At 46.7% G+C, this 22360-nt stretch overlaps 1 protein-coding gene and 1 pseudogene across 3 annotated transcripts in view; both read left to right on the forward strand.

Moving 5' to 3' along the window:
- Drp2 (dystrophin related protein 2) overlaps nt 1-22360 on the forward strand; it is a 31363-nt gene that overhangs the window by 5178 nt on the left and 3825 nt on the right. For all 3 annotated transcript variants that reach the window (XM_028875032.2, XM_037198743.1, XM_037198744.1), the window contains 18 exons: nt 1772-1928; nt 2955-3075; nt 5055-5323; nt 5858-6004; nt 6440-6518; nt 8513-8573; nt 8883-8944; nt 10436-10510; nt 11519-11720; nt 11932-12017; nt 12908-13065; nt 13381-13547; nt 15807-15918; nt 18215-18351; nt 18629-18694; nt 18938-19003; nt 19795-19938; nt 21490-21727. In XM_028875032.2, the coding sequence (XP_028730865.1) occupies nt 1772-1928; nt 2955-3075; nt 5055-5323; nt 5858-6004; nt 6440-6518; nt 8513-8573; nt 8883-8944; nt 10436-10510; nt 11519-11720; nt 11932-12017; nt 12908-13065; nt 13381-13547; nt 15807-15918; nt 18215-18351; nt 18629-18694; nt 18938-19003; nt 19795-19938; nt 21490-21727 (2347 nt within the window). The remainder of the gene's footprint in view (nt 1-1771; nt 1929-2954; nt 3076-5054; nt 5324-5857; nt 6005-6439; nt 6519-8512; nt 8574-8882; nt 8945-10435; nt 10511-11518; nt 11721-11931; nt 12018-12907; nt 13066-13380; nt 13548-15806; nt 15919-18214; nt 18352-18628; nt 18695-18937; nt 19004-19794; nt 19939-21489; nt 21728-22360) is intronic.
- On the forward strand, nt 200-298 carry LOC114697024 (annotated as a pseudogene).

Genomic DNA, 22360 nt, shown 5'->3' on the forward strand with positions numbered 1-22360 from the left:
TCGTTCTTTAGGGTTTTTGTTGTTGTTGTTGTTGTTTTGGTTTTTTGTTTTTTTTGAGACAGGGTTTCTCTGTGTAGCTTTGCGCCTTTCCTAGAACTCGCTTTGGAGACCAGGCTGGCCTTGAACCCATGAAGATCCGCCTGCCTCTGCCTCCCCAGTGATGGGATTAAAGGCATGCGCCACCACCACCTGGCCTTGTTTGCTTTGGGCAGCACATATACTAGAATGGGAATGATACAGAGAAGATTAGCATGGCCCCTGCACAAGGATGACACACAAATACGTTCTTTAGTTTTTTAAGAAGATGAAATAAGGAGGAATAAATAATACTTCTCATCCCTACCTCACAGTGTCACCAACATCCAAATAACCAGGAATAACGCTTTCTAAACTTAAAAGTGCTGGTATGTAAATCAAAATGAAGCAGTTGTCCTCTCCTCCTCTTCCTCATGACTGTCCAGCCTTGGAGAGTTTCATCTGCATACTCCCATCCCTTTCTTGTATTTTGTTTTATTTATTTAGAGACATATCCCAGACTGTCCTTCAAGTCACTATATAGCTGAGGACCCAGAACTTCTGATCCTCCTGTTTCCACCTCCTGGGTATGTGGATTGCAGGCATGTGCCACCACGTCCAGTTTATGTAGTCATGGAGCTCAAAGTTCAGGCATGCTAGGCAAGCGCTCTCCCAGCCGGGCTGCATCCCCAGCCCAGTCACACCTTTCGATGTCCTCTATTCCCATCCATGGGCTGTCACCTTGGGTAGATGTAACTCAGTAAGAGCCCAAAGGCGGCTTCTCTCTGTTGTTTTCTTTCTGCTCTGCTGTGTACATTTCCTTCTTAGCCCAAACTCGGACCTTCTGGGGGTCTGTGATGAGATGAGGCAGTGTAGAAAAGCTGAGAGAAAGCAGCCTGTCTGCCCGAAAAGCCTGTTTCAAATCACAGATCTGTGTCAGTCACCTAAGTCTGTAGTCCTGAACAAACTGATCTTTGGAAATGATAATGCCCACCCCATAAGACTGTTGTAAGAACTAGTTGACACCATAATTTAGAAAAAGCTTTTTTTCCACGGTATAGGGAAGCAGTGGGCAGAGATAGTTGTTAGTGCCAACTAAGAGGAATGGGATTAATATCTGCATCAGGCCTTGACCAGCCTCCAGCTTGCTACTGTTAGACCTTAGCTCATACTTCATTTGGGCGTCAGGGGCAAACAGACATGTGATTATATAACACATGTTTTCTTCTGTATTTCCAACCCGTAGCCGATGTTTTTGTCATCTTTTGAGTCCCTTTGGGCTGAGATTTGTGTAGAGCCTTGCTCAGGTTTGTGCTCATATCCAACCATCCACCCTGCCCTTCCCACCAACTGTATTCGCTCCTGTGCAGAGCATCCTACCTGGCTGAGCAGAATGATGTGATTTGTATTCCGCCAGGGCAAGAGGGGAGCCAGACTGCTGTCACCCCTAATGCCCTTGCTCAGTTTCTTACCCTTCCTGGCATGGTGCTGGACATGCAGCTGAAGTGACCAAGATCCACAAAGTGATGTTTTCAACCATTTTAATATAGGATAGCTCCCAACCACTGTTTAAACTACTACACACCTGTGGTGGGAACGTTCATCGGTAGATACAAGGAGGAGCGGCTCCCGGGTCTCCTTCCACTTCAGCTAGAACAGTTCCTTTGAGTCCATTTTGTATATTAAAGTATATTTGCATATTAAAGGAAGAATAGATTTTGTTATTTAAAAAGTGACCGGGTCACTGATCTTACAGCGCTCGCCTCGAGGCCTTCTCAGACCACAGTGGAAAACTTCAGCTCCCGCTCCAGGAGATTATTGACTGGCTCAGCCAAAAGGATGAGGAGTTGTCAGCTCAACTGCCCCTGCAAGGGGATGTGGCCCTGGTACAGCGGGAGAAGGAGACACACGCGGTAGGTTAGACTCCTGGAGGGGTGGCATGGCGCCTCTCAGCAGGAAACACTCTTTCACGGTGGGACCCTGACAGACAGGCCCTCAGGTCTACTCAGATACCTAAAGCAGTAGGTCAGGGTGTGCAGTCCTCGTCTGGGGATTGCACTCCACAGCGTGAGCCAAGGCTGGTCATCCAATTTAAAACCCTGCCTTGATTTATAAGGAGAATATGGACAAATGAACTTGATATGATGTTTAAAATGCAAACTATAAAACTATGGATCTCAGTTACATAAAGATGTATGTAGATGTGTGTGTGTGTGTGTGTGTGTGTGTGTGTGTGTGTGTGTGTGTGTGTACAGAAATGGCACAGGGGGGCAATACACCAAAACGTTAACAGTGTTTAACTCTAGGTGATAGAACTGCAATTCTCTTTCATTTTGTAATTCTCTATAATTTTTCATTTAGTTTTAATTTATGTATTTTTTGTTTGTTTGTTTTGTTTTTCGAGACAGGGTTTCCCTGTGTAGCTTTGCGCCTTTCCTGGAACTCGCTTTGGAGACCAGGCTGTATATTTTTAATTTATAGCTTTCTGAACTTTTAAATGTTTTTGTGACATCACCTCTATAATCAGAAAATGACCAATATCTCTTTGTTTTGTTCTCATATTGTTTTGTTTTTGAGACAAATTTTTACTACATGGATTTGACTGGCCTCAAACTTAGTATAGAGCTCAGACTGAACTCAAGCTCATTATAAAACCCAGGCCGGTGTCACACTGAGTCTTCCAGAAAGCTAAGATCTATTCTACGATGTTTCTTCTACTTTATGGCATAGCCAGACTCACTGCATACTAAATAGACTTCCTAGCATTAGAGGTATTTTCTGCCTATAGGGAGGACTGATCTTTTTCCCTCCCTGGTAACCCTAAAATCCCTAGTAATGCCACAGGACCAAGTTTCCTTAAGAAGAAAGGTTGTTGATCATGGCGTAAAATTGAAGTGATTGAAAGGCTTTCTTTTCCTTTTGACTGCAAACCTTCACAGGCCTTTATGGAGGAAGTCAAGTCTAAAGGTCCCTATATCTACTCCGTGCTGGAATCCGCTCAGGCTTTCTTGACCCAGCACCCATTTGAGGAATTAGAGGAGCCTCATTCTGAGGGCAAAGGTAGGTGGCCTTCCTGCCTTCCCCCATTTCTTCTTGAGCTATATGTACTAGTAAACAAACACCTTTGTGCCTTTCACGGGCTCCTTTTCTGAGTTGTTACTTAGGAAGGTAGTCTTCTCCTGTGAGCCCAGAGTCAGAATGGGACAAGAGTCACAGTTGTAAGAAAGGAAAGAACCTGACGTAGGTCTCACCAGCATGGGGCCTAAAGCTGTATGTGGCTCTTCAGAGAATCATGTGTGGCCTTGTAATGAGATGTTAGGAAGGAAGGGAGGGGGAGGGAGGGAGGGAGACCTCAAGTGAATTGAAGCCACTCAGGGAATGAGAGGAGTCTATCCTTTCGGGATTTTGTTTGTCCCCTGAGTGACAAGCCAGGCTGTACCTACAACCGTGTGGATCCGCACCTTCATTTTCACATTTGCGTGTGAAGATACTAATGAATAAATGTAGCACGAACTGAAAACATTAGGAAAGAATCTGATTTATTCCAACATAGAGGGACATTGGCGATGCTGGTATCAGCCAGCATCTACAACGCAATCTTAAAACCAAAGAATCTTCAGTTTTTCAGATGAAAATTGATTGTGGCTGGTCGATACTGACCCTGGTGACTTCTGGACCTGACTTCATAGCGAGGGCTGTTTTCTATCTCGATTCCCATAAACTGCCAGTGTGGCATTCATGGAAATCAAGTCCACACGGCAGTCTAGCAAACCCTCCGGAAAAGGCTCCTGAGCCCCAACCCACGGAGGGAATAGACTGGAAAGAAGCCTTCATCAGCGGAGTCCTTTGTCGATTCTGTTCACAAGCTCAGTTGATTTCTGGCCTCTCAGTGGGCCAGTTAGCACATAAGTCACTCACTGCTCGGTGGGCCTCAGATAGGGCAGGCTCCAGAGACAGTAAGGCGAGTCCACGCAGCTTGGCACTAGAGACTCTGAATCCTCCTCTTTCCGCAGGAAGTCTGAGGGACAAGGAGGAAACCTAAAAATGAGAAGTCCAAGGAGAAAAGCTTGGCACATTATACCAGACTCCTGAGCTGGAGCATCCTTTCTTTGGATTTTAGTGAACAGGAGACACTAATGCCTAAATCATTTCCTGGGATATATGAATAGGACTAGATGATTTACCTCACCATACCTTTTAAAATACTTTATTCCTTCCTTACCTTACCATTTTAAAAAATGAGATAACCTTAATGTAAATGTGGGAGGAAAACTAAAACAGCTTCATGTGGCTGTAGATTCATGAACCAACACATGATAAAACTGCATAGAACTAAGTGTGTGTGTGTGTGCGTGCACGTGCGTGCATGCATGTGTGCGCGCACACTTGCACAAAAATGAATATAGGTAAAACCAGGGAACTTTGGACAAAATTGACAGATTATATCAATGCCAAAATCCTGGGTGTTATATGATACTGTTAGTTTACAAGACATTACCATTTTGGTAAAGGGTGCAGGAAATATCGACATTATTTCTTATAACCAAAAGCTAATCTATAATAATCTCTAGATAAATGGTTTAATTTAAAAAAAAAAATCTGTGAATGTGGGCCAGTGAGATGGCTCAGTTGGTAAAGGTGCTTGCCCCAGAGCCTGGCAGCCTGGGACCCACTTTGTAGAAAGAGAAAGCCCGCTCCAGCACACTGTCTTCTAACCTCCACACAGGCACTGCAGAAAACACACACACACACACACACACACACACACACACACACCACATACACAAATACACAAAATAAATATGTATATGCATAAATATAAATAATAGTTTAAATCCCTGAATGTGCAAAAGTAGCTCAGTCATGGAAATATATAGGTAAATAGGAATATTTGTATACAAACAGGCACACACTGGTGTCCCAAACCCCTCATTTATAGGCAAGCATATACATTTTATAAAAGGATGACTTTGTCTTAGTCTTTCTCTGGGTTGCCTCTCCCGAGTTAGCTTGACTTGGCTTCATGACTGTACTCACAGATACCTCCCCCAGACAACGAATTCAGAATCTTAGCCGCTTTGTGTGGAAGCAGGCAACAGTGGCCAGCGAGCTGTGGGAGAAGCTGACAGCCCGCTGTGTGGATCAGCATCGCCACATTGAGCATACTCTGGAACATCTCTTGGAGATCCAAGGGACGATGGAGGAACTGAGCAGTACTTTGACCCAAGCGGAGGGAGTCCGAGCCACTTGGGAGCCCATTGGGGATCTCTTCATTGATTCCCTCCCAGATCATATCCAAGCCATCAAGGTATGTAGGTCTCCTTCCCTGACTCCAGTCCCTGCTGAGAGACCTGATGTCCTTTCTGCGAAGACATGATTGTCAGTCTGGGCTTCAGCCAAGCCTCTTTTTTTTTTTTTTTTTTTTTTTGGTTTTTTGAGACAGGGTTTCTCTGTGTAGCTTTGCGCCTTTCCTGGATCTCGCTCTGTAGACCAGGCTGGCCTCGAACTCACACATAGATCTGCCTGCCTCTGCCTCCCGAGTGCTGGGATTAAAGGCGTGTGCCACCACCGCCCCGGCAAGCCTCTTTTATTGTGGGCTAGATTGCGGGCTAGGTTGTCTATTGCCATCTCTGTCCTACTGTTTTCTATTCCTGCTTTTCTGGAGTGAATAGAAGGAAGGGATTAGACCACTGGACACTTGTATCTTAGTGTATTGTACAAATGGCCAAGTAGCTAGGTGTTGTTGAGACTAGCCCTCCACATGGGAAGGGGAGGTGAATGAGTAATGTGTCCTCTTTCCTACTCTCTGTCTGCTGTGGCACTTGGTTCTGCTTGGTTCTAGCTCTTCAAAGAAGAATTCTCTCCTGTGAAAGATGGAGTGAAGTTAGTGAATGATCTGGCCCACCAACTTGCCATTTCTGATGTGCACTTGTCAATGGAGAATTCAAGGGCTCTGGAACAGATCAACATCCGGTGGAAACAGCTCCAGGTAGAGGAGCATCCTGAAATGAGCCATGGGGAGGCATCATGGTATGGCCAGGCTTTGGGGGAAAGTGTATGTAGGCCCAATGGAATCATAGGTTTGGAAATGAAATCTACACAGGAAAAGAATAGTAGAGAATTAGGGGTCAGAAAATAAACTTCTCTACCTCTAAGCTGCAAGGAAACGGCTGAACTAAAGGAATGAGAGGGACTTGTCTAGATTTAAACACACTGGATAGACTGGGGAGAATTACCATGGCTCAAAACTAAGGAGGCTGCTCTCTGATCCTTGTCAGTGCGAGAGGAGGGTGGAAGCTGGGTGACTATAGATGGGATTGGAGCAGGAGAAAGGCTAGCCTATGAGGGAGCTCATAAAGATTCTTGGAGGCAACTGCAGATTCCATACTAAATGGCTAGAAGTAACCCACTGCTCTTTCTGTAGGCGTCAGTTGGTGAGAGGCTCAAGCAGCTCCAGGATGCCCACCGGGACTTTGGGCCTGGGTCACAGCACTTCCTCTCCAGTACGTAAGCCAAGCTAGACTGCATGTAGAAGAACGCCAGCCATTTCCCAAGAGAATCTACTGTTGTCCACTGGGGGTCTGCTGAAATCCCAGTAGATCTTGGCATCCAAGAAGCGATAAGGGAAACGCTGTGTGGTGTGGTGGTTAAAAGAGCAGTCTCCCCAGTCAGAGGAGCTGTGCAAACTTCAAAAACGGGTGTAATCTTTTCGAAGCTCACTTTTCCATCTGAAAAGGGGAGATTTCCTAGCCCTTTAGGTTTTAAATATTAAATAAGTTTATTTATGCAACAGTTTCACTGTGAACCAGGTACTTTTGTGGACACTGGAGCCATGCTGGTGGGAAAACACACACACACACACACACACACACACACACACACACACACACACAAAAAAAAAAAAAAAAAAAAAAAAAAAAAAAAAAAAAAAAAACACCTTCAATTTGGACAGCTTGCATTCTGGTGGAGGAAACAGATCATAATCAAATAAGTAAACAGGTATAAGAGAAATTTGTGGCAAGTGCTATGGATAGGTGAGGGAGCACACGAGGCACAAATTCTAGGCCCTGAAAACAGGAGGTCGGGGAGGTGTGCCGAGGAGCAGCCAGGAGACCTGCGGAGAGAAAGGCAAAGGAAAGAGCAGAGAAGTTAGAGCATGGTCAGCCTTGCAGGGAAAAGCAAGAACGTGAGATTTTATTCCAAATGGAATAGAGGATTTGGGGTAGGGTTTGAGAAGTGGGGTGACATGATCTGATGTATGGTTCGGCTTGATGTCCAGAATACACTGTTGTGGGCCCGAGTGGGAACAGAGAGACCTCGCAACGTTTACTGCACGGTAACCCGTGTGAAGGGTGATGCCAGCCTAGATGAAGGAGGAGGGAGTGGAGATGGCAAAAACAGACAAAGATGGAAGTTAGATGTGCATATAAGGCATGGGCATATAGTATGGCAGGAGCTCAATAGACATGGTTAGAATTATTGCCTTATATATAATTATTGCCTCAGTTCCACAGAGCTTTATCCGCAGAGGATTCTTAGATTCGGAAAAGTTGCAGTGAGTGAGCAGGTGAGCCAGCGAAGCTGAGCCTCCTCTGTTAAGACCTCAATGATAGAGACAGAGGGTTGAAAGAATTCCTTATAAAGGAGAAATGGGCAGTACCATCCCCTCCCCGCACAGATCTGAGAAGGTCGGCCTTCTAGGGGAAAGGCTTCGAGCCTCGTCAGACAGTTGTATTTCATAGCCACAGGAGCAGTTCAGTTACCTGCAGCTGAATAGGTAAAACAGACAGCCTGCTTAAGGCAAATATTAAGGTTATGAAATATTCCTGTTCATGTTCTAGCCCTCTTTCGGGTTCAATAGGGCATGGGTGACAAGCTCGTCCCCTTCTCCTGTCCCAACATCAAGGAACAAAGTGTGTTTCTTGTTAAGTGCCCCTCCCGGGAGCTGTAACAGTTGGAAGTGAATGCTATTTCCTTTTGTGTTCCACTGCCTTTGAGGAAGGATAGTGCTTAAGAATGGCCAAGACGGTGGCACACACCTTTAATCCCAGCACTCAGGAGGCAGAAGCAGGTGCATCTCTGTGAGTTCAAGACCAGCCTGGTTGGTCTACAGAGTGAGTTCCAGGTCGGCCAGGGCAACACAGAGAAACCCTGTCTTGAAAAAGCAGAAAACAAAACAACAACAACAAAAAGTCAAGCTGGACTGGAGAGGTGGCTGAGCAGTTCAGAGCAGTGGTTGCTCTCACAGAGGACAGAGGTTCAGTTAGCAGTCCCCACAGGGCAGCATCCAGCCACCTCTAAGTCCAGTTCCAAGAGACCTAATGCCCTGTTCTGACCTCTCCAAGCACCAAGCACACATGTGGTACACATTCATTCACACGTGCAGGCAAAGCACTCACATCAAAGAACATGAATTCTTCTAATTAAGAAATTTAAGAATGGCCAGGATGCTTGAGGAATACTAGTGGCCAGCTTTCTTTCTCTTCTCTTTCACCAGCTTCTGTCCAGGTTCCCTGGGAACGAGCAATTTCTCCCAATAAAGTTCCCTACTACATCAAGTGAGTGATCATCAGGATCAGGAGCCGGTCAGTCACCTGCCTATCCCCTCCATCACCTGCCTTTTGGGTCCCTAACTCTGTCACTTCTGTGCCTTGAGATTGCCCTGCTTAGTCTAATGTTTCCCCCAACTTGTCAGACATGCTTAAGGTTCTGCCTGGGTGATGGTGAACTCTGGTGTGTTAGGAGCTTCAGAGCTCGTCTTTGCAATGTGCAGCTTCTTGCAGCCCACCTTTCACTGACTAATGGATGTGGGCCTGCAAAGGGTGTTGGAAATGTGATGTTGGTGCTATTGATGCTTTTGTTTGTAGCCACCAGGCTCAGACCACATGCTGGGACCACCCCAAGATGACTGAGTTATACCAAACCCTAGGTGAGAATGCAGGGGTCCTATATGGGCTGGGACCGTGTACAAGTATCTTTATCCTATACCCCACTAATGTATGAATGGATGAACATGTACCATATGCACAAAATGGACTAATACTCTTTAGTCTTAAAACAATACCATTTGGATGATACCGATAAGCCCAAAGAATGTTATGCTAACTGAAATAAGGCTTGAAAAGAAGATGAAACAGTGCATGATCCCACTTATATAAGTAATTTAAGATAGTCAGACTCCTGAAATCAGAGTAGAGTGGTGGCTGTCACAGGCTAGGGGAGGAGGAAGCAAGAAGGTAATGGTCATAGGTCACAGTTTCAATTATGCCACAAGAAAAGGTCCTAGATAGAGATCTGCTGCACGACGTAGTGAATATAGTCAATAGTACTGTTTTCATGTGTCAAAGTCTTCTAAGAGAATAATCTTACATTAAGTGCCCTTACCAGCAACATACCACTACTAGGTAGTAATATTGATAAATAAGAAGATGGGAGGAAACGTTGGTCGCAATGGATAGGTTTATGACACAGATTGTGGTGATGGCTTCATGGTGTGTACTTATCACCAAACTTACCAAGCTATATACATTAAATACATGCTGCTTCCTGTCACTTCGCATATAGCTTCTTGCATGTCCATTGTACTTCAATAAGGTAATTTTAAAAGAAAAGCTCCTCTGCATCTTCCTCAACAGCATAGTCTTCATTTCACTGTGGACCATTTTAGCATCATTAGGGAGTTCATCATGAAGACATGAATTCTAATCTGATTTGTAAGGCAGTCTCTGATCTGCAATGAGGGAGACTCTTTCATGGCACATCTACTAGGAGAAATAGCATATGTCACAAGTTTAGCCCTGTGGCTACAGTTAGAACGCTCGCTTTCACTGCTGTAGGGGACGCCATACATAATATAGCCTTTCTTTATCCAGTCTATGGCTGACAAGGACATGGGTCCCTAGTTTAGAGTGAATATGTGTAATGCTGCTGAAGAGTTCTTGTACATGGCTTCTGGTACACATGTGCAGGGGTTTTTCCAGGGCATGCTTTTAGTATGTAGGTCATGAAATTATTTTAGCATGTTACAATAATCTTCTTCAAAAGCTGAAATAGACCAGGAACTATTAGCGGGCAACAGATCCTTAGCAAGGGTCAGATTTGATAGTAATTTAATGTTTTTATTTGTATTAAATCTAGTAAAGAATTGTTCTATGAAATTCATATATACTGGCTCATGATATGAGATACATTTCTTACTGTCAATCTTAGTAAAAAGTGTTGCATATCACTGCTGTGGATTATAGCTGCTTTGATGGCAGGATGAATGCAGTCCACTTTACTGGGTAATACCAAGTTGTTTTCCTGGTGGCCACATCAGCACTCACTCCCACTACCAGCCCTCCCTCACACATATCCTTGTCGACCCTTGTTCTTCTGTACATTTCTCTGATCTAAGCGAGTCTCTTTCTGTTCTTTGCAGCTGACCTGAACAACATTAAGTTCTCAGCTTATCGGACTGCCATGAAGCTCCGCAGAGTCCAGAAGGCCCTGCGCCGTATGTCCTCATGGTCTTCCCCATGGCTTTTACTCCCGTCCTCCTCTCCCTCGCCTGGCTGCTTCTTCGCACTTGCACCCCACCCTGGCCTGAGTCATTGATTGCTTTGATGGGAACTCTGCAAATACTGGAACATACTGGCTGTGAAAACTTGACCTTTTCCTTCACCTCACACCCCCAGCCTTGTTTTCAAAGTAACTCCACAGCTATCTGATTCCTAGTCCTTTTTCCCTAGCCAGCTTAGATAATCAAGAGACTGCTTTGCAGCAGGCAGCCTCTGCTTCATGGCTGGCCATCCTGGGGTTATTAGAGACCGCAACAAAACTGTTAAAAACAAGTGTCTGTAGTTGGGCTTCAGCATGCTGCAAATGTGTTGTCTCTTCTGGCCTCGCTTAGGAGTACTTACTGTTCATTTAAACTTCCGGTCCCAGCTAGGTAGGCTGACTCCACATCATCACAGGCAATTCAAATATCTTCCTGGTGTGTGTTACATTCACTCAGCCATGCACGACCCTTTGGAAGCAGGACTAAGCTTCCTAGAACAGGATTCATGGACAAATCTGCTTTCAGTTGAAACTGATGTTGGGCTGAGGGCTGAGCTCAGTGATAGAGGGCCTGTTATGAACAAGGCCCAGGTAGCAGTCCTCTGTGCCTCTGAAATTAGTTTAAAAGACAAAAGAGGCTTTTGAAAGCAGAGAAACTTAAAATAGGATATGATCCCCTGGTAGTTAGCACAACCTAAGAGGTGTGTCCATTCACATCACACCATTTTCTCAAAACTCATGTAAAGGAAGTTATGTATACAGAGACATGGTACATTAACTTGGGCGGCCTCTTGCTACCTTGCTCTTCCATGGGATGGGGATCACGGTAAAGGATAAGTTTATGGCATTTTCAAATGGTTGGTTTGGAGCTGGTACCAGATTTGATGATACCGTGGCCTTGCCTCATCGGTTCCCTTGACTTCTTCTCTGGGCTGTAACTTCCCTTTTCTTCTTTCCTTTCCAGTGGATCTGGTAACTTTGACTACGGCTCTGGAGATCTTCAATGAGCACGACCTGCAGGCTAGTGAACATGTGATGGATGTGGTGGAGGTCATTCACTGCCTGACTGCCTTGTATGAACGACTGGAAGAGGAAAGAGGCATCCTGGTCAATGTGCCACTGTGTGTAGACATGAGCCTCAACTGGCTCCTCAATGTTTTTGATAGGTAAAAGCTTTCAGACCTGGAAACCTCCCAAATCAATCCAATAGGGCATCTCCACTGGACATAGTGGGAAGAATTTGCTCCCATGGTGTACTTGGATCAGTTCAGCTTAGGGCATGGTTGGCTGCTGGGTCAAACCAGTGAGGAAAAACGACTGCCAAGATACTAGCCCTTCACATGCACTCATGTTGTCTGTCTCCCCCTTGAAACATAGTGGTCGCAGCGGAAAGATGCGAGCGTTGTCCTTTAAAACTGGCATCGCATGCCTGTGTGGTACCGAAGTGAAAGAAAAACTTCAGTGTGAGTAGAAGTCCAGCATCTGCAGTGGTGCTGGGGGGGGGGGGGGGGGGGGGGTGGGTGGTGGGGCGCGGGGGGGGGGGGTGGCGGGGGGGAGGCCACAAAGGAAGCAGAATTCAGACCTTTGGACTCCGCAGAGGAGTGCTTGCGCCACCTGGTGATGCTTTTCAGTCCCCTTTCCAGGTCTTAGGTGAGGTTTGAAGCAATGGATGATATGTCCAGAGGGGAGCTGCCCAAGGTTGCTGGCCTGGGCCTGAGGAGCTCCTAGAAGAGCTGCCCTCTCTTGAGGGTGGGAAAAGCTGCCCAGTGCCCATTCCCACACCCAGGAGGCATCTCCTTTCCCAGTAGTGCGACATCTGGGTCTGGTACTGTGCTACTTGGTGCTCTCTCTCTGTCTCTCTCTGTCTCTCTGTCTCTCTGTCTCTTTCACACACACACACACACACACACACACACACACACACACACACACACACACCCCTCCTGTCCTCTCCTCTCTCTTCTCTTTCTCTTCCCTCCCCCCTGTCTTTCTCTCTCCCCCTGCCTCCCCATCAATATCTATTTGTTAATTTCTTTCTCCTCTGTTCTCCTGAATTCTACCTCTTCGTCACTCTCTCCCCTGTTCTCTCCCTGTCTGTCCATTTCTGCCGACCCTTCCTCTCCCATTGATGATGCCCTGTTTGTGTCTGTCTGATTCCCCTACCCCAAACTCAGGGATGCTCTTTTTAGAACACCTGGGGATTGGGGATGAATTTCTGGATTTTCCGGTTTCAAAAGTCATTAGTTCAGCAATGTGCTCTTTCTCTGCCCTCCTTTCCTGCTTCTTCTGCCTCACACCATCCTCTGGCCATTCCTAAATTGGGGCTGGCTATTGTTGATGATGGGCCCCGCAGACCTCTTCAGCCAAGTGGCCAATTCCAGCAGCCAGTGTGACCAACGGCATCTCGGTGCCCTGCTTCATGAAGCCATTCAAGTGCCCCGTCAGCTGGGTGAAGTGGCAGCATTTGGGGGCAGCAATGTGGAGCCCAGTGTCCGTAGTTGCTTTCGTTTTGTAAGTACGGAGCTATCCACTCACGGAAGGACGGAAGGGAGATAGCAGGGGTGGTGAGTGGAAGGGAGGGAACCCAGCGTCTTAGCTTCCGGTGCAAAGTACTGCGAGGTAAAGGGGCTTTTTTGAGATGGGACAACAGAACTAATGGTCCTCTGGAGTCTGGAGCTGGAGTCCTGCAGGGAAGGGTGTCCATTAGGACAAGGCAGAACATCTCTGGAGGGGGGCTGGTTTCCCTGCTTCACCAAGAGCTGGCTGACACTCAAGCAGCAAGTCACTTGGGCCGGGTCATAGCCATTGGATTTCTTATTTCTCTAGAGCACTGGCAAGCCAGTCATTGAAGCATCCCAGTTCCTAGAGTGGGTCAACTTGGAGCCCCAGTCTATGGTGTGGCTGGCCGTTCTGCATCGCGTCACCATTGCTGAGCAAGTAAAGCACCAGACCAAGTGCTCTATCTGCAGGCAGTGCCCCATCAAGGGGTTCAGGTATGGGACCCAACGCCTGCTGGGATGAGAAAAATGTCATGGGATGCAAAAATGGGTACAAAATGGCATTGTTTAATAGTTATGTCTATAATTTATCTATGGTGTGTTATTGGTGTATTGTTGGAATCTTTTTATTGAAAAATGTTTAACTTCTGAAAAATTAGAAAGGAAATAATTTTTCCAGTTGTAATACAAAGTACTACAGATTTTTAGAAATATATAGTAAACATTATTTTTAAAAAAACTATGTACCAAATGTTGAGTCAGCAAATATTTCACCATCAACTGCCCAGAAAGAAAGGAAAAAGAGGAAGCCTGATTTATACCATTTGTGATATAAATACTCCCATCATAAATGAACAATCAGTTACACATAAAAGATCCCAGTGCAGAATTGAAAAGATACACATACTCACATGTTTATAGCATTTCCACCATGCAGATGAAGCTCACATATCTCTAATCTAAAAATCTGAGGGGCTAGAGAGATGGCTCAAAAGTTAAGAGCACTGACTACTCTTCCAGAGGTCCCGAGTTCAATTCCCAGCAACCACATGGTGGCTCCCAACCATCTATAATGGGATCCAATGTCCTCTTCTGGTGTGCAGACGTACATGCAGACAAAGTACCCATACACATAAAATACATAGTAAATAAATCTTTAAAATCTGAGGTATTTTGTCAATGCCCCATAAGGGGTTTCTGGATTAGCAGACTCTGCCAGCAAAGCCTGAGCAAACATGGCAAGATTTCTCACAAAAGAGACCCAACGAGTACCATAGAAGTAAATGGCCTGGTAGGTGTGAACAACCTTCAGCTCTGCAGCTGAGGATGACTACGAGTGCAGCCCAACACAAAGTCATAAACCTACACACTTCATGAGGTTTTCCGTAAGTTAATTGCACATTCCTCTCAGCTATGAACTTCCTAGATGGCAGTATGTTACAGTGTCGACTGACTGCAGCACGCTGTAGTGCATACCAGAGCCAAGCTGACGGGATAAAACAGCATTGAAATTCATTGGGAGCCTCTCTGATTATAATCTGCTCCTTCCTCCACAAAGCTAACTGATCTCAGAAAATGCCTAAAGTTTGTCAGTACGCTGCTGAAGACAGAACCCGGGGTCTTGGACATGCTAGGCAAGCACTGAATGCCCGCCTCAATCCATTCAACCTTTTCTCTTTTTAGAGTGCTAACATATAACTGTCCCTACATACACTCTGCTTTTTATAACTTGAGCAAATTAGACACGGAAGTGAAAGATGACTGCCCAAGAAAACCTGGCTGTTTAGCTGTAAACCCAGGGATAGACAGTGGCTTACTGAAGGCTAGGCATCTCACTCTTCCATGCTACTAGGACTAGGGAAGGTTAGCCTGCCTTTAGAAGGAGGTGGCAAGGACTGTAGTATATTCTGTCAAAATATAAATAGAGTTATTATGAAAAACCTTTTAAAACAAACTTCAGCTAACTTAACCATAGCTAGTGAATAAACTGTCTTCCTATTAGAGGTCTAACTTAGAGGTCTTCCTATTAGAGGTCTAAGAGAGTAGGGAAGGGACCTTTGGGGCCATCCTTGTTTAGAAAGCTACCACAGCGAGATGTTTACTCCGACTGGCCCCCTTTAAACTGTGGCTGAAGTAATGCCCTTTCCTACACTTACTGGGACCTGAGACTTGTGTTTTCATGGGGATTTGCGGGCTGTAGAATAAAGCTGTTCACATGTTGAGGACTTCATATTGCTAGGTATAGTAGGTTGAGCCCCACGCCCTTCTGTGTGGGTATTTGGGCTGGGGAAATGGTGAAGTCAGTGTGTAGCCAGAAGTTTCTCCGATCCCACCTGGCCCTGAGGTCCCACAGCCACTCATAAAATAATCACTCAGACGCTTAATATTAATTACAGCCTGTGTGGCTTAATGGTGCAGGCCTCTTGCTAGCTGTTTCATCTAAATTAACCCATTCTTATTAATCTATATGTTGTCACATGGCCACAGCGTTCCTGGTTGCTGGCATCTTGGTGCTCCTTCAGCAGTAGCCTGCGTCTCTCCTGACCCCGCCCTTCTTCGTCTCATCTTCAGTTTGAATGTACTGCCTAACCTTATCCTGCCTTGCCATAGGCCAATGCAGCTTTCTTTATTATCAAATGGAACCCACACACACTCACAGCATACAGAAAGACATCCCACGGCAACTGTGATACACTGGATTGTCTTTGTGACCCCAAGTGTCTTGTGACACTGGATTTGTCTTCTCTCCCCAAGGTACCGGAGTCTGAAACAGTTTAACGTGGATATCTGCCAGACCTGCTTCTTGACAGGCAGGGCCAGCAAAGGCAACAAGCTCCACTATCCCATCATGGAGTATTACACACCGGTAAGGAGTCTCTGCACCAGGAGGGAGGGTTGGGCATCTACCTCTCAGACACTAGGCTTTGGGCCTCTGCATAGCATTGGCACGTGGCAGCTCTCCTGGTGGAACATTCCCCGAGTAGTAGGGATTCGCTGGTTTGGAGGATTCAGGCCCCTCTAGTCTTCCGTCACAGCTTCTCTGTCCTGGCACTGCTGTTGACTGAGGGCACTCTTAGTCTTTTAATCAGCACTAGCTGTTTTGCTGCAGAAAGATGTCCCAACGGGAAAAAAAGAGCAAGGTGGTTCCAGGCACCCCCTCCTCTTCTCATGTGAGTTTTCCAGGCTAGCTTCTCGGATGGCTCCTATACTGAGTCATTGGGTCTTTGCTTGCTACTTTGTTGTTTGTTTGTTTGTTTGTTTTCTACCCCTTCTTGACAGTACCAAAGTCTGTGCTCAAGTTACTCAGTCCATTAAAAGGAAAAGAGTTTTCAGTCTCTACTCACAAATTGTACTTGGTTTCCATGGGCAGCCTTCCCTTCGCAGCCGCCTGAGCCCATCTTGGTCAGCTTCGGTGAACTCAGCCACAGGGTTGCTACCCGTGCAGCCTCCTGAGCTCGTTCCCTCGATGTCTTTTCAGATTTATTCATTTTTAATTTTATGCATCTGGATGCTTTGCCTGCATGTATGTCTGTGGACCACTTGCGCGACTGGTGCCTGAAGAGGCCAGAAGAGGGTGTCAGGTCCCTTGGAACTGGAGTGACAAACAGTGTGGGTTGCCATGTGGGTGCTGGGAATCGGACCCCACAGTATAGCAGTGCTCTTAGATTCTTTCAGAACCTCAAGTACACTCCAACTGACTTTCTCTCCTACCCTGCCTCTCCATTTCCACCTGTTTCTCTATAACCCACTTTTCTAAGGTGTTATCTTCAAATTGTTTTAGCACAGGAAGATGTGAGCCCATGGAGTAGGGGCCATGCCCTTTAATTCCCCTTTCTTATCATTTACCTAAAACATTATAAAGGGCAAGCGGAGAAAACTAGCTAGAAGAGGTAAGCTGATAATCCTCGGCCTCCTGTTCATCTTCTCCATCCCTAGAATTTGGAGAAAAGGGGCAGCAAGATGGCACAGCAGGTGAAGGCACTTTCTGCCAAGCCTGATGACTGGAGTTTGATGCCTTGACCGTACATGGTAGAAGAAGAGAACCAATTCCTGCACATTGTCCTCTGACCGCTTGCATATCGTAGTGTGTGCATGCAAACACACATGCACAGCAAATAAGCAAAATTTCAAATTTTATTCATTAAAAAGATTTTTATATAATAATTTTATTTTTTGAGAACTTCATAAATGAGCGCTGCATCTACGTACTGTTGCCCCTCCAACTTTTCCGGTGTCCCCTCCCAAATGCACGATCTCCTCTTTAATTATTGTTGCATATATATGTATGCACACACACACATATATATATATATACATATACATATATGTGCACACATGTATAAATAACCTACTGAGTCCATTTAGTTTTGCTAGTATGTCCATGTGTCCATGGCTGACCACTTGGGATTGGACAACCTCTGTGGGAGCTTGTTCCCGGAGAAGAATGGTTCTTTCTCTCTCAGCAGGCATTGACCCCTTGTAGCTCTTCATCTAGGGTGGGACCATGTGGAATTTCCATCTGTGTTGGCATGTCAGCTGGTATTGTCACTATGGATACTATTTTAGAGATCCACAACTAATCAAAATGTAGATCATAAGTGACTGTGGGCGGCCCGACTCCAGCTGACTGATCTTCAACACGAACCCTGCACGTAAGATTAGGGACAATCAGAGAAAGGGGCATGGAAAGATCATAAGAGCTGGAAGCCCAGGACACCTGCTGTGAGACAGGTCTTCTGTGTTTGGCAGCAAAGAACCCATGAACTTTCAACAGTACGGTTACCTGAACAAGCCCAGCATAATGGCAAAAACAAAACAAAACAAAAAAACAGCGTTATCATAAAATGTAGCAATCGCATGCTTACTGCAAAAGAGTCAAACTCTGTAGCTAGAGGTATTTAAAGTTTCACATGGAAATTCTCCTTCCTCCTCACTCTGGCCGTCACCCCTCCAGTCTCCCTTCCCAGACTTCAGAGTTAAGGGTATATTCTTTGAGACATTTAGACGGGGACGGGGGGGGGGGGGGGGGGGGCGGGGCAGTTATGGTAGGCACAAACAACATTGGGATGCCAGTCACATTCTGTGCTCTAGTGGAAGACTCACAACACCTCATAGTGTCTGGAAGCCACTAGGGTGGGTCCCTCTGTCCTGTCTTCCTGCAGACCACATCCAGTGAAAACATGAGGGACTTTGCCACAACCTTAAAGAATAAATTCCGCTCAAAGCAGTATTTCAGCAAACACCCTCAGCGAGGTTACCTGCCTGTGCAGTCAGTGCTGGAGACTGACTGCAGTGAGACGTGAGTACTGATGGCTGAGCGGAGCCTGTGCATGACCTCCCCCAGCTCACTCCCCCAGCTCACTCCCGTGCTGGGAAGGGGCTGAGTCCCAGATGAGCTGGAGAACGTTCCCGAGGGAAAACCCCAGCTCGAGGCTGACTTAGACTCTGGCCCGAGAAATAGAGTAGGAGCCTCTCTTTGTATCTCACTGCCACCTTGGCAGTGGAGGGGTGGGCGTGGTGAGGAGACAGCATTTCAGTTGCCTCTGGTCCTCTGACTCTTTGCTGCTTTTTTCCAGACCCGCCTCTTCCCCGATGTTGCCACACGCTGACACACACTCTCGAATTGAGCATTTTGCCAGCAGGTACCACTGCATTTCAGTGGAGGATGGGGTGGGGACTGTAGGAAGTTCAAGGACAAGGAGAAACAGACTGAACCAGGGGAGATACAGAGTGGAAGGTGCCAAGGCCATGAAGGCCCAGCCTTTAGTGGTGGTAGGTGGGGGGCAGCTCCCTAAGCCAGGTATCCTGGGGTGCCATTAGTGTGCTGGAGGTGGAAGCAGGCCCCGCATCCTGCTTTCTCTCCTACTGTGGCTCTTTCTTTCTAGGCTTGCTGAGATGGAAAGTCAAAATTGTTCCTTTTTTAATGACAGCTTGTCCCCGGATGACAGCATGTGAGTTTCCACAGCTGCTAATTTTCCAGAAATAGCTGTCCTTGGGATCCTTCTGCCACTGTTTGGGAATGGGAGGCTGGTGGCTAGGGTCCTTGATTCTCCGAGGAAGGAGGGCTGCGTCCTGACTACACCGTTTAGTAAGGGGAGCAATTCTCCATCTGTCAAGTGAGCCATCTACTCAGGCCCCTTCTATTACAGGATCCCGTCCTTCCACGCTCAAATTTGAGGGGGGAAAAGCCCCTGTCTGAAGTTACAAAAAAGAGCTGTTGTTTGTGCTCAAGATACAAAACCCCGTGTAATGCCATGGCCACCCTAGGAGAAAGCAGAGACTCGACTGAAGTGTACCCTAGGGGAGCAGTGTGTTAGAGCACTGAGGGGGGCCCTTGCATCTCTAAGGGAGGTCCCTTGCCTGGGAGAAGGCCCAGGGACAGCTGACTACGTGGAACAGTCTGGTCCTGACTAGGACTCCGATCCCTCTGGGAGATGAGAAGGAAGGAAAAGGGACAGGGACAGGGAAACGGCCCAGAAAGAAAAGTGGTTTCCTCATTATACTCAAGAAGACCTCAGAAACCTCAGCATTCCGGAAATCTCTCCCAGTCCTCTCTCAGATACTGCCTCTTTCAACTTCCCAAAGCCTGCACTCGAGGCCTGGCTTTCTTTATGTGACTTCAAAGTGGATCTGGCAGCACGCATTTCCCAGGGGCTGGGCTGGGATCTGAGACCTGGACCACTTGACTTGTGTCTGTGTTCAGCACCCGACCACCTGCTTTCCTCTCCCTACACCCATGCAGAGATGAGGACCAGTACCTGTTGCGGCACTCCAGCCCCATCACAGACAGGGAGCCAGCCTTTGGACAGCAGGCTCCGTGCAGCATGGGGACAGAAAGCAAGGGCGAGCTAGAGAAGATCTTGGCCCATCTAGAAGATGAGAACCGGTAGGTGTGGTCATGGCATATATTTGTGTGGTGCCAGAGGCTGGTGGCTTGAGTCTCAATAGTGATACTTCATGTGTTATACAACCTGGATCAAGTCACTTACATCCTATGATCTTCCATGTTCTCAGCCGTATAATAGGGATAATAATGATACCAATTTCCCAGGCTTACTTTGAAGACCAGATGTAATATAATCCTGACTTTTCCAAGTACCCACTAGGTACAGGTAGAGAGAACCCTGGAAGAATGCAGAAGAGATTATAACCTGTGCTTGCTCTCAAAGAACTTTCTGTACTAAAACTAGAAAGAACTAGTTGATACTCAGTGAAAGTATCCCAGAGGGTTTTGACATTATATACAGCATTTCCAAACCAGGAGACACAAAGTACGAGGGATGGCATTAACCTCCACAAAACAAGAAGTGCCTTCATGGGCCTGAAGAAAGTTGAAGGCCCTTGGAGGGAGGGAAGAAACATTTGCAGAGCCTCTTGGAGCAATACTTTACGAGCCTTAGTGTACACAGGAGTCAATTGCAAAACTTGGGGAGATGCAAGTCCTAACTCCTCGGTGGGGGGGGGATTGGGTTTCTGTTTCTAACTAGCTGACAGGGATGTTAGTGTCACTGGTCCGCATGCCTCCCTTGGAATGGCAAGCCTTCGAACAGCGTGCCTTGAGTGGTGGAGTGCAGGTGAGGACTAGTTTGCAAAGTGTGTGTCACCAGGCCAGGGAAGATAAACACACAGACATACAGGAAGGGTTTAGACTTTTCTAGCAAAGTTGACGCTGTCAGCATGAAGCACATAATTAGTGGTCCATCACAGTGAATAGGCTAGAGATCAGTTTGAGTATTGCTGAACTTGTGGGGCAAGGGGTGGCAGTGATGTGAACTATGGGCCAGTTGTGACCATTAGGACAACCCATCTTTACACAATGGAGTGAACTAAGGTCAAAACCCTGGGTTCTCACTAGGGACGGTTTGAGAACAGCTACATTAAAGCAATAGGGAGCAGGCACTGGGAAATGCTAGGACGAGTGTTTCTGTTTGCCCAAACAACAGAAAGCATTGTGCCTAAAAGTAGGCTGTCTCTTTGGAGTGTTGCCTTGATGACCCATTATGAGCATCTAAAGCAGGTCAAGTTGCAGGGCTGTAGCGAGAAGAAGCAGGCTAGGTGATCTCTTTATTTATGCTTCCCTTAGAATCTAAAAATCTATAAGTAGACTAGGTAAGCCATTGGCACTAATGCCTCTTTTATTTGTAGAACATGTTCTTAACTGCTTTTGAAGGTCAAAATTAATCCCCAAAGCATCAAAGCCCTAAGACATTTCTTGTGTGAAATGTCAGCTCAGTGCTCTGAGGCCTCAGGATGGCAGAGTAAATGTCAAATAGGCTGGAGAGGAAGTGGCTGTGGCCATTTCAAGCAGAGCATTGCCAGGCCTTGGGTTAGGAGAGCACAGTGATCCCTCACACTTGGGAAAGCGGGGACCTGTAGAATCTGGATAGCGAGCTGACCCTGTTAAAGCCCTAGGTCTTGGCTTCCATGTCCATGGCAGGATTCTCCAGGGAGAGCTGAGGCGCCTGAAATGGCAGCACGAAGAAGCGGCAGAGGCCCCCACCCTGACCGAGGGCTTCAATGCGGTGACGCCAGACCACCGCAATGAAGAGCTTCTGGCTGAAGCCAGGATCCTGCGGCAGCACAAGAGCCGCCTGGAGACGCGCATGCAGATCCTTGAAGACCACAACAAGCAGTTAGAGTCTCAACTGCAGCGCCTGAGGGAGCTGCTCCTGCAGGTGAGGCTGGAGATGGAGGAGGAGGGCAGTCCCTGGCTCAGGAAGAGGGCATAGAGAGCTGGGGGTGCAGCAGAGGAAAGAGAAAGCACTCCTTGGCTGTGGCACAGTCAGGTGACTTCTTGAGAAGAGCTGACTGGCAATCAGGATGAAGGGATGAAGAAGGAAATGGGCAGTATGGCTACATCCTTAACCAGTCCTCTTCCCATTCACTTCCATACCATGTCTGTGTGTCCCTCCCAAGCTACGTCCGGCCTGGAGGCAGAGGAAGGACTTCTGAGGACTTTCTAGTTCATAGCCCATTAGAATCTGGTATTAGAAGAACACACTTCAAAAACTACCTGCAACAAAGAGGCTCAGACAGTAAAGCACCAAGCACAAGCACCTAGGCTGGATCTGCAGAGACCATTTTTAAAAAAAAAAGCCAGATGTGGTGACACACACTTGGATCCCCGTGCCAGGGACGTGGGTTACTGGTGCTTGCTGGCCAGCCTAGCCTACTCGGTGAGTTCCAGGCCCGAGAATGACTCTGTCTCTTTAAACGAAGGAAAGAAAACAGAAAAGAACGGTGGACAACACCTGAGGACTCACACCTAAAGTTGTTCTCTGGCCTCCACATACATGTACACTCAAATA

The sequence above is a fragment of the Peromyscus leucopus genome, chromosome X (assembly GCF_004664715.2).
Source record: "Peromyscus leucopus breed LL Stock chromosome X, UCI_PerLeu_2.1, whole genome shotgun sequence".
Taxonomy (NCBI): Eukaryota; Metazoa; Chordata; class Mammalia; order Rodentia; family Cricetidae; genus Peromyscus; species Peromyscus leucopus.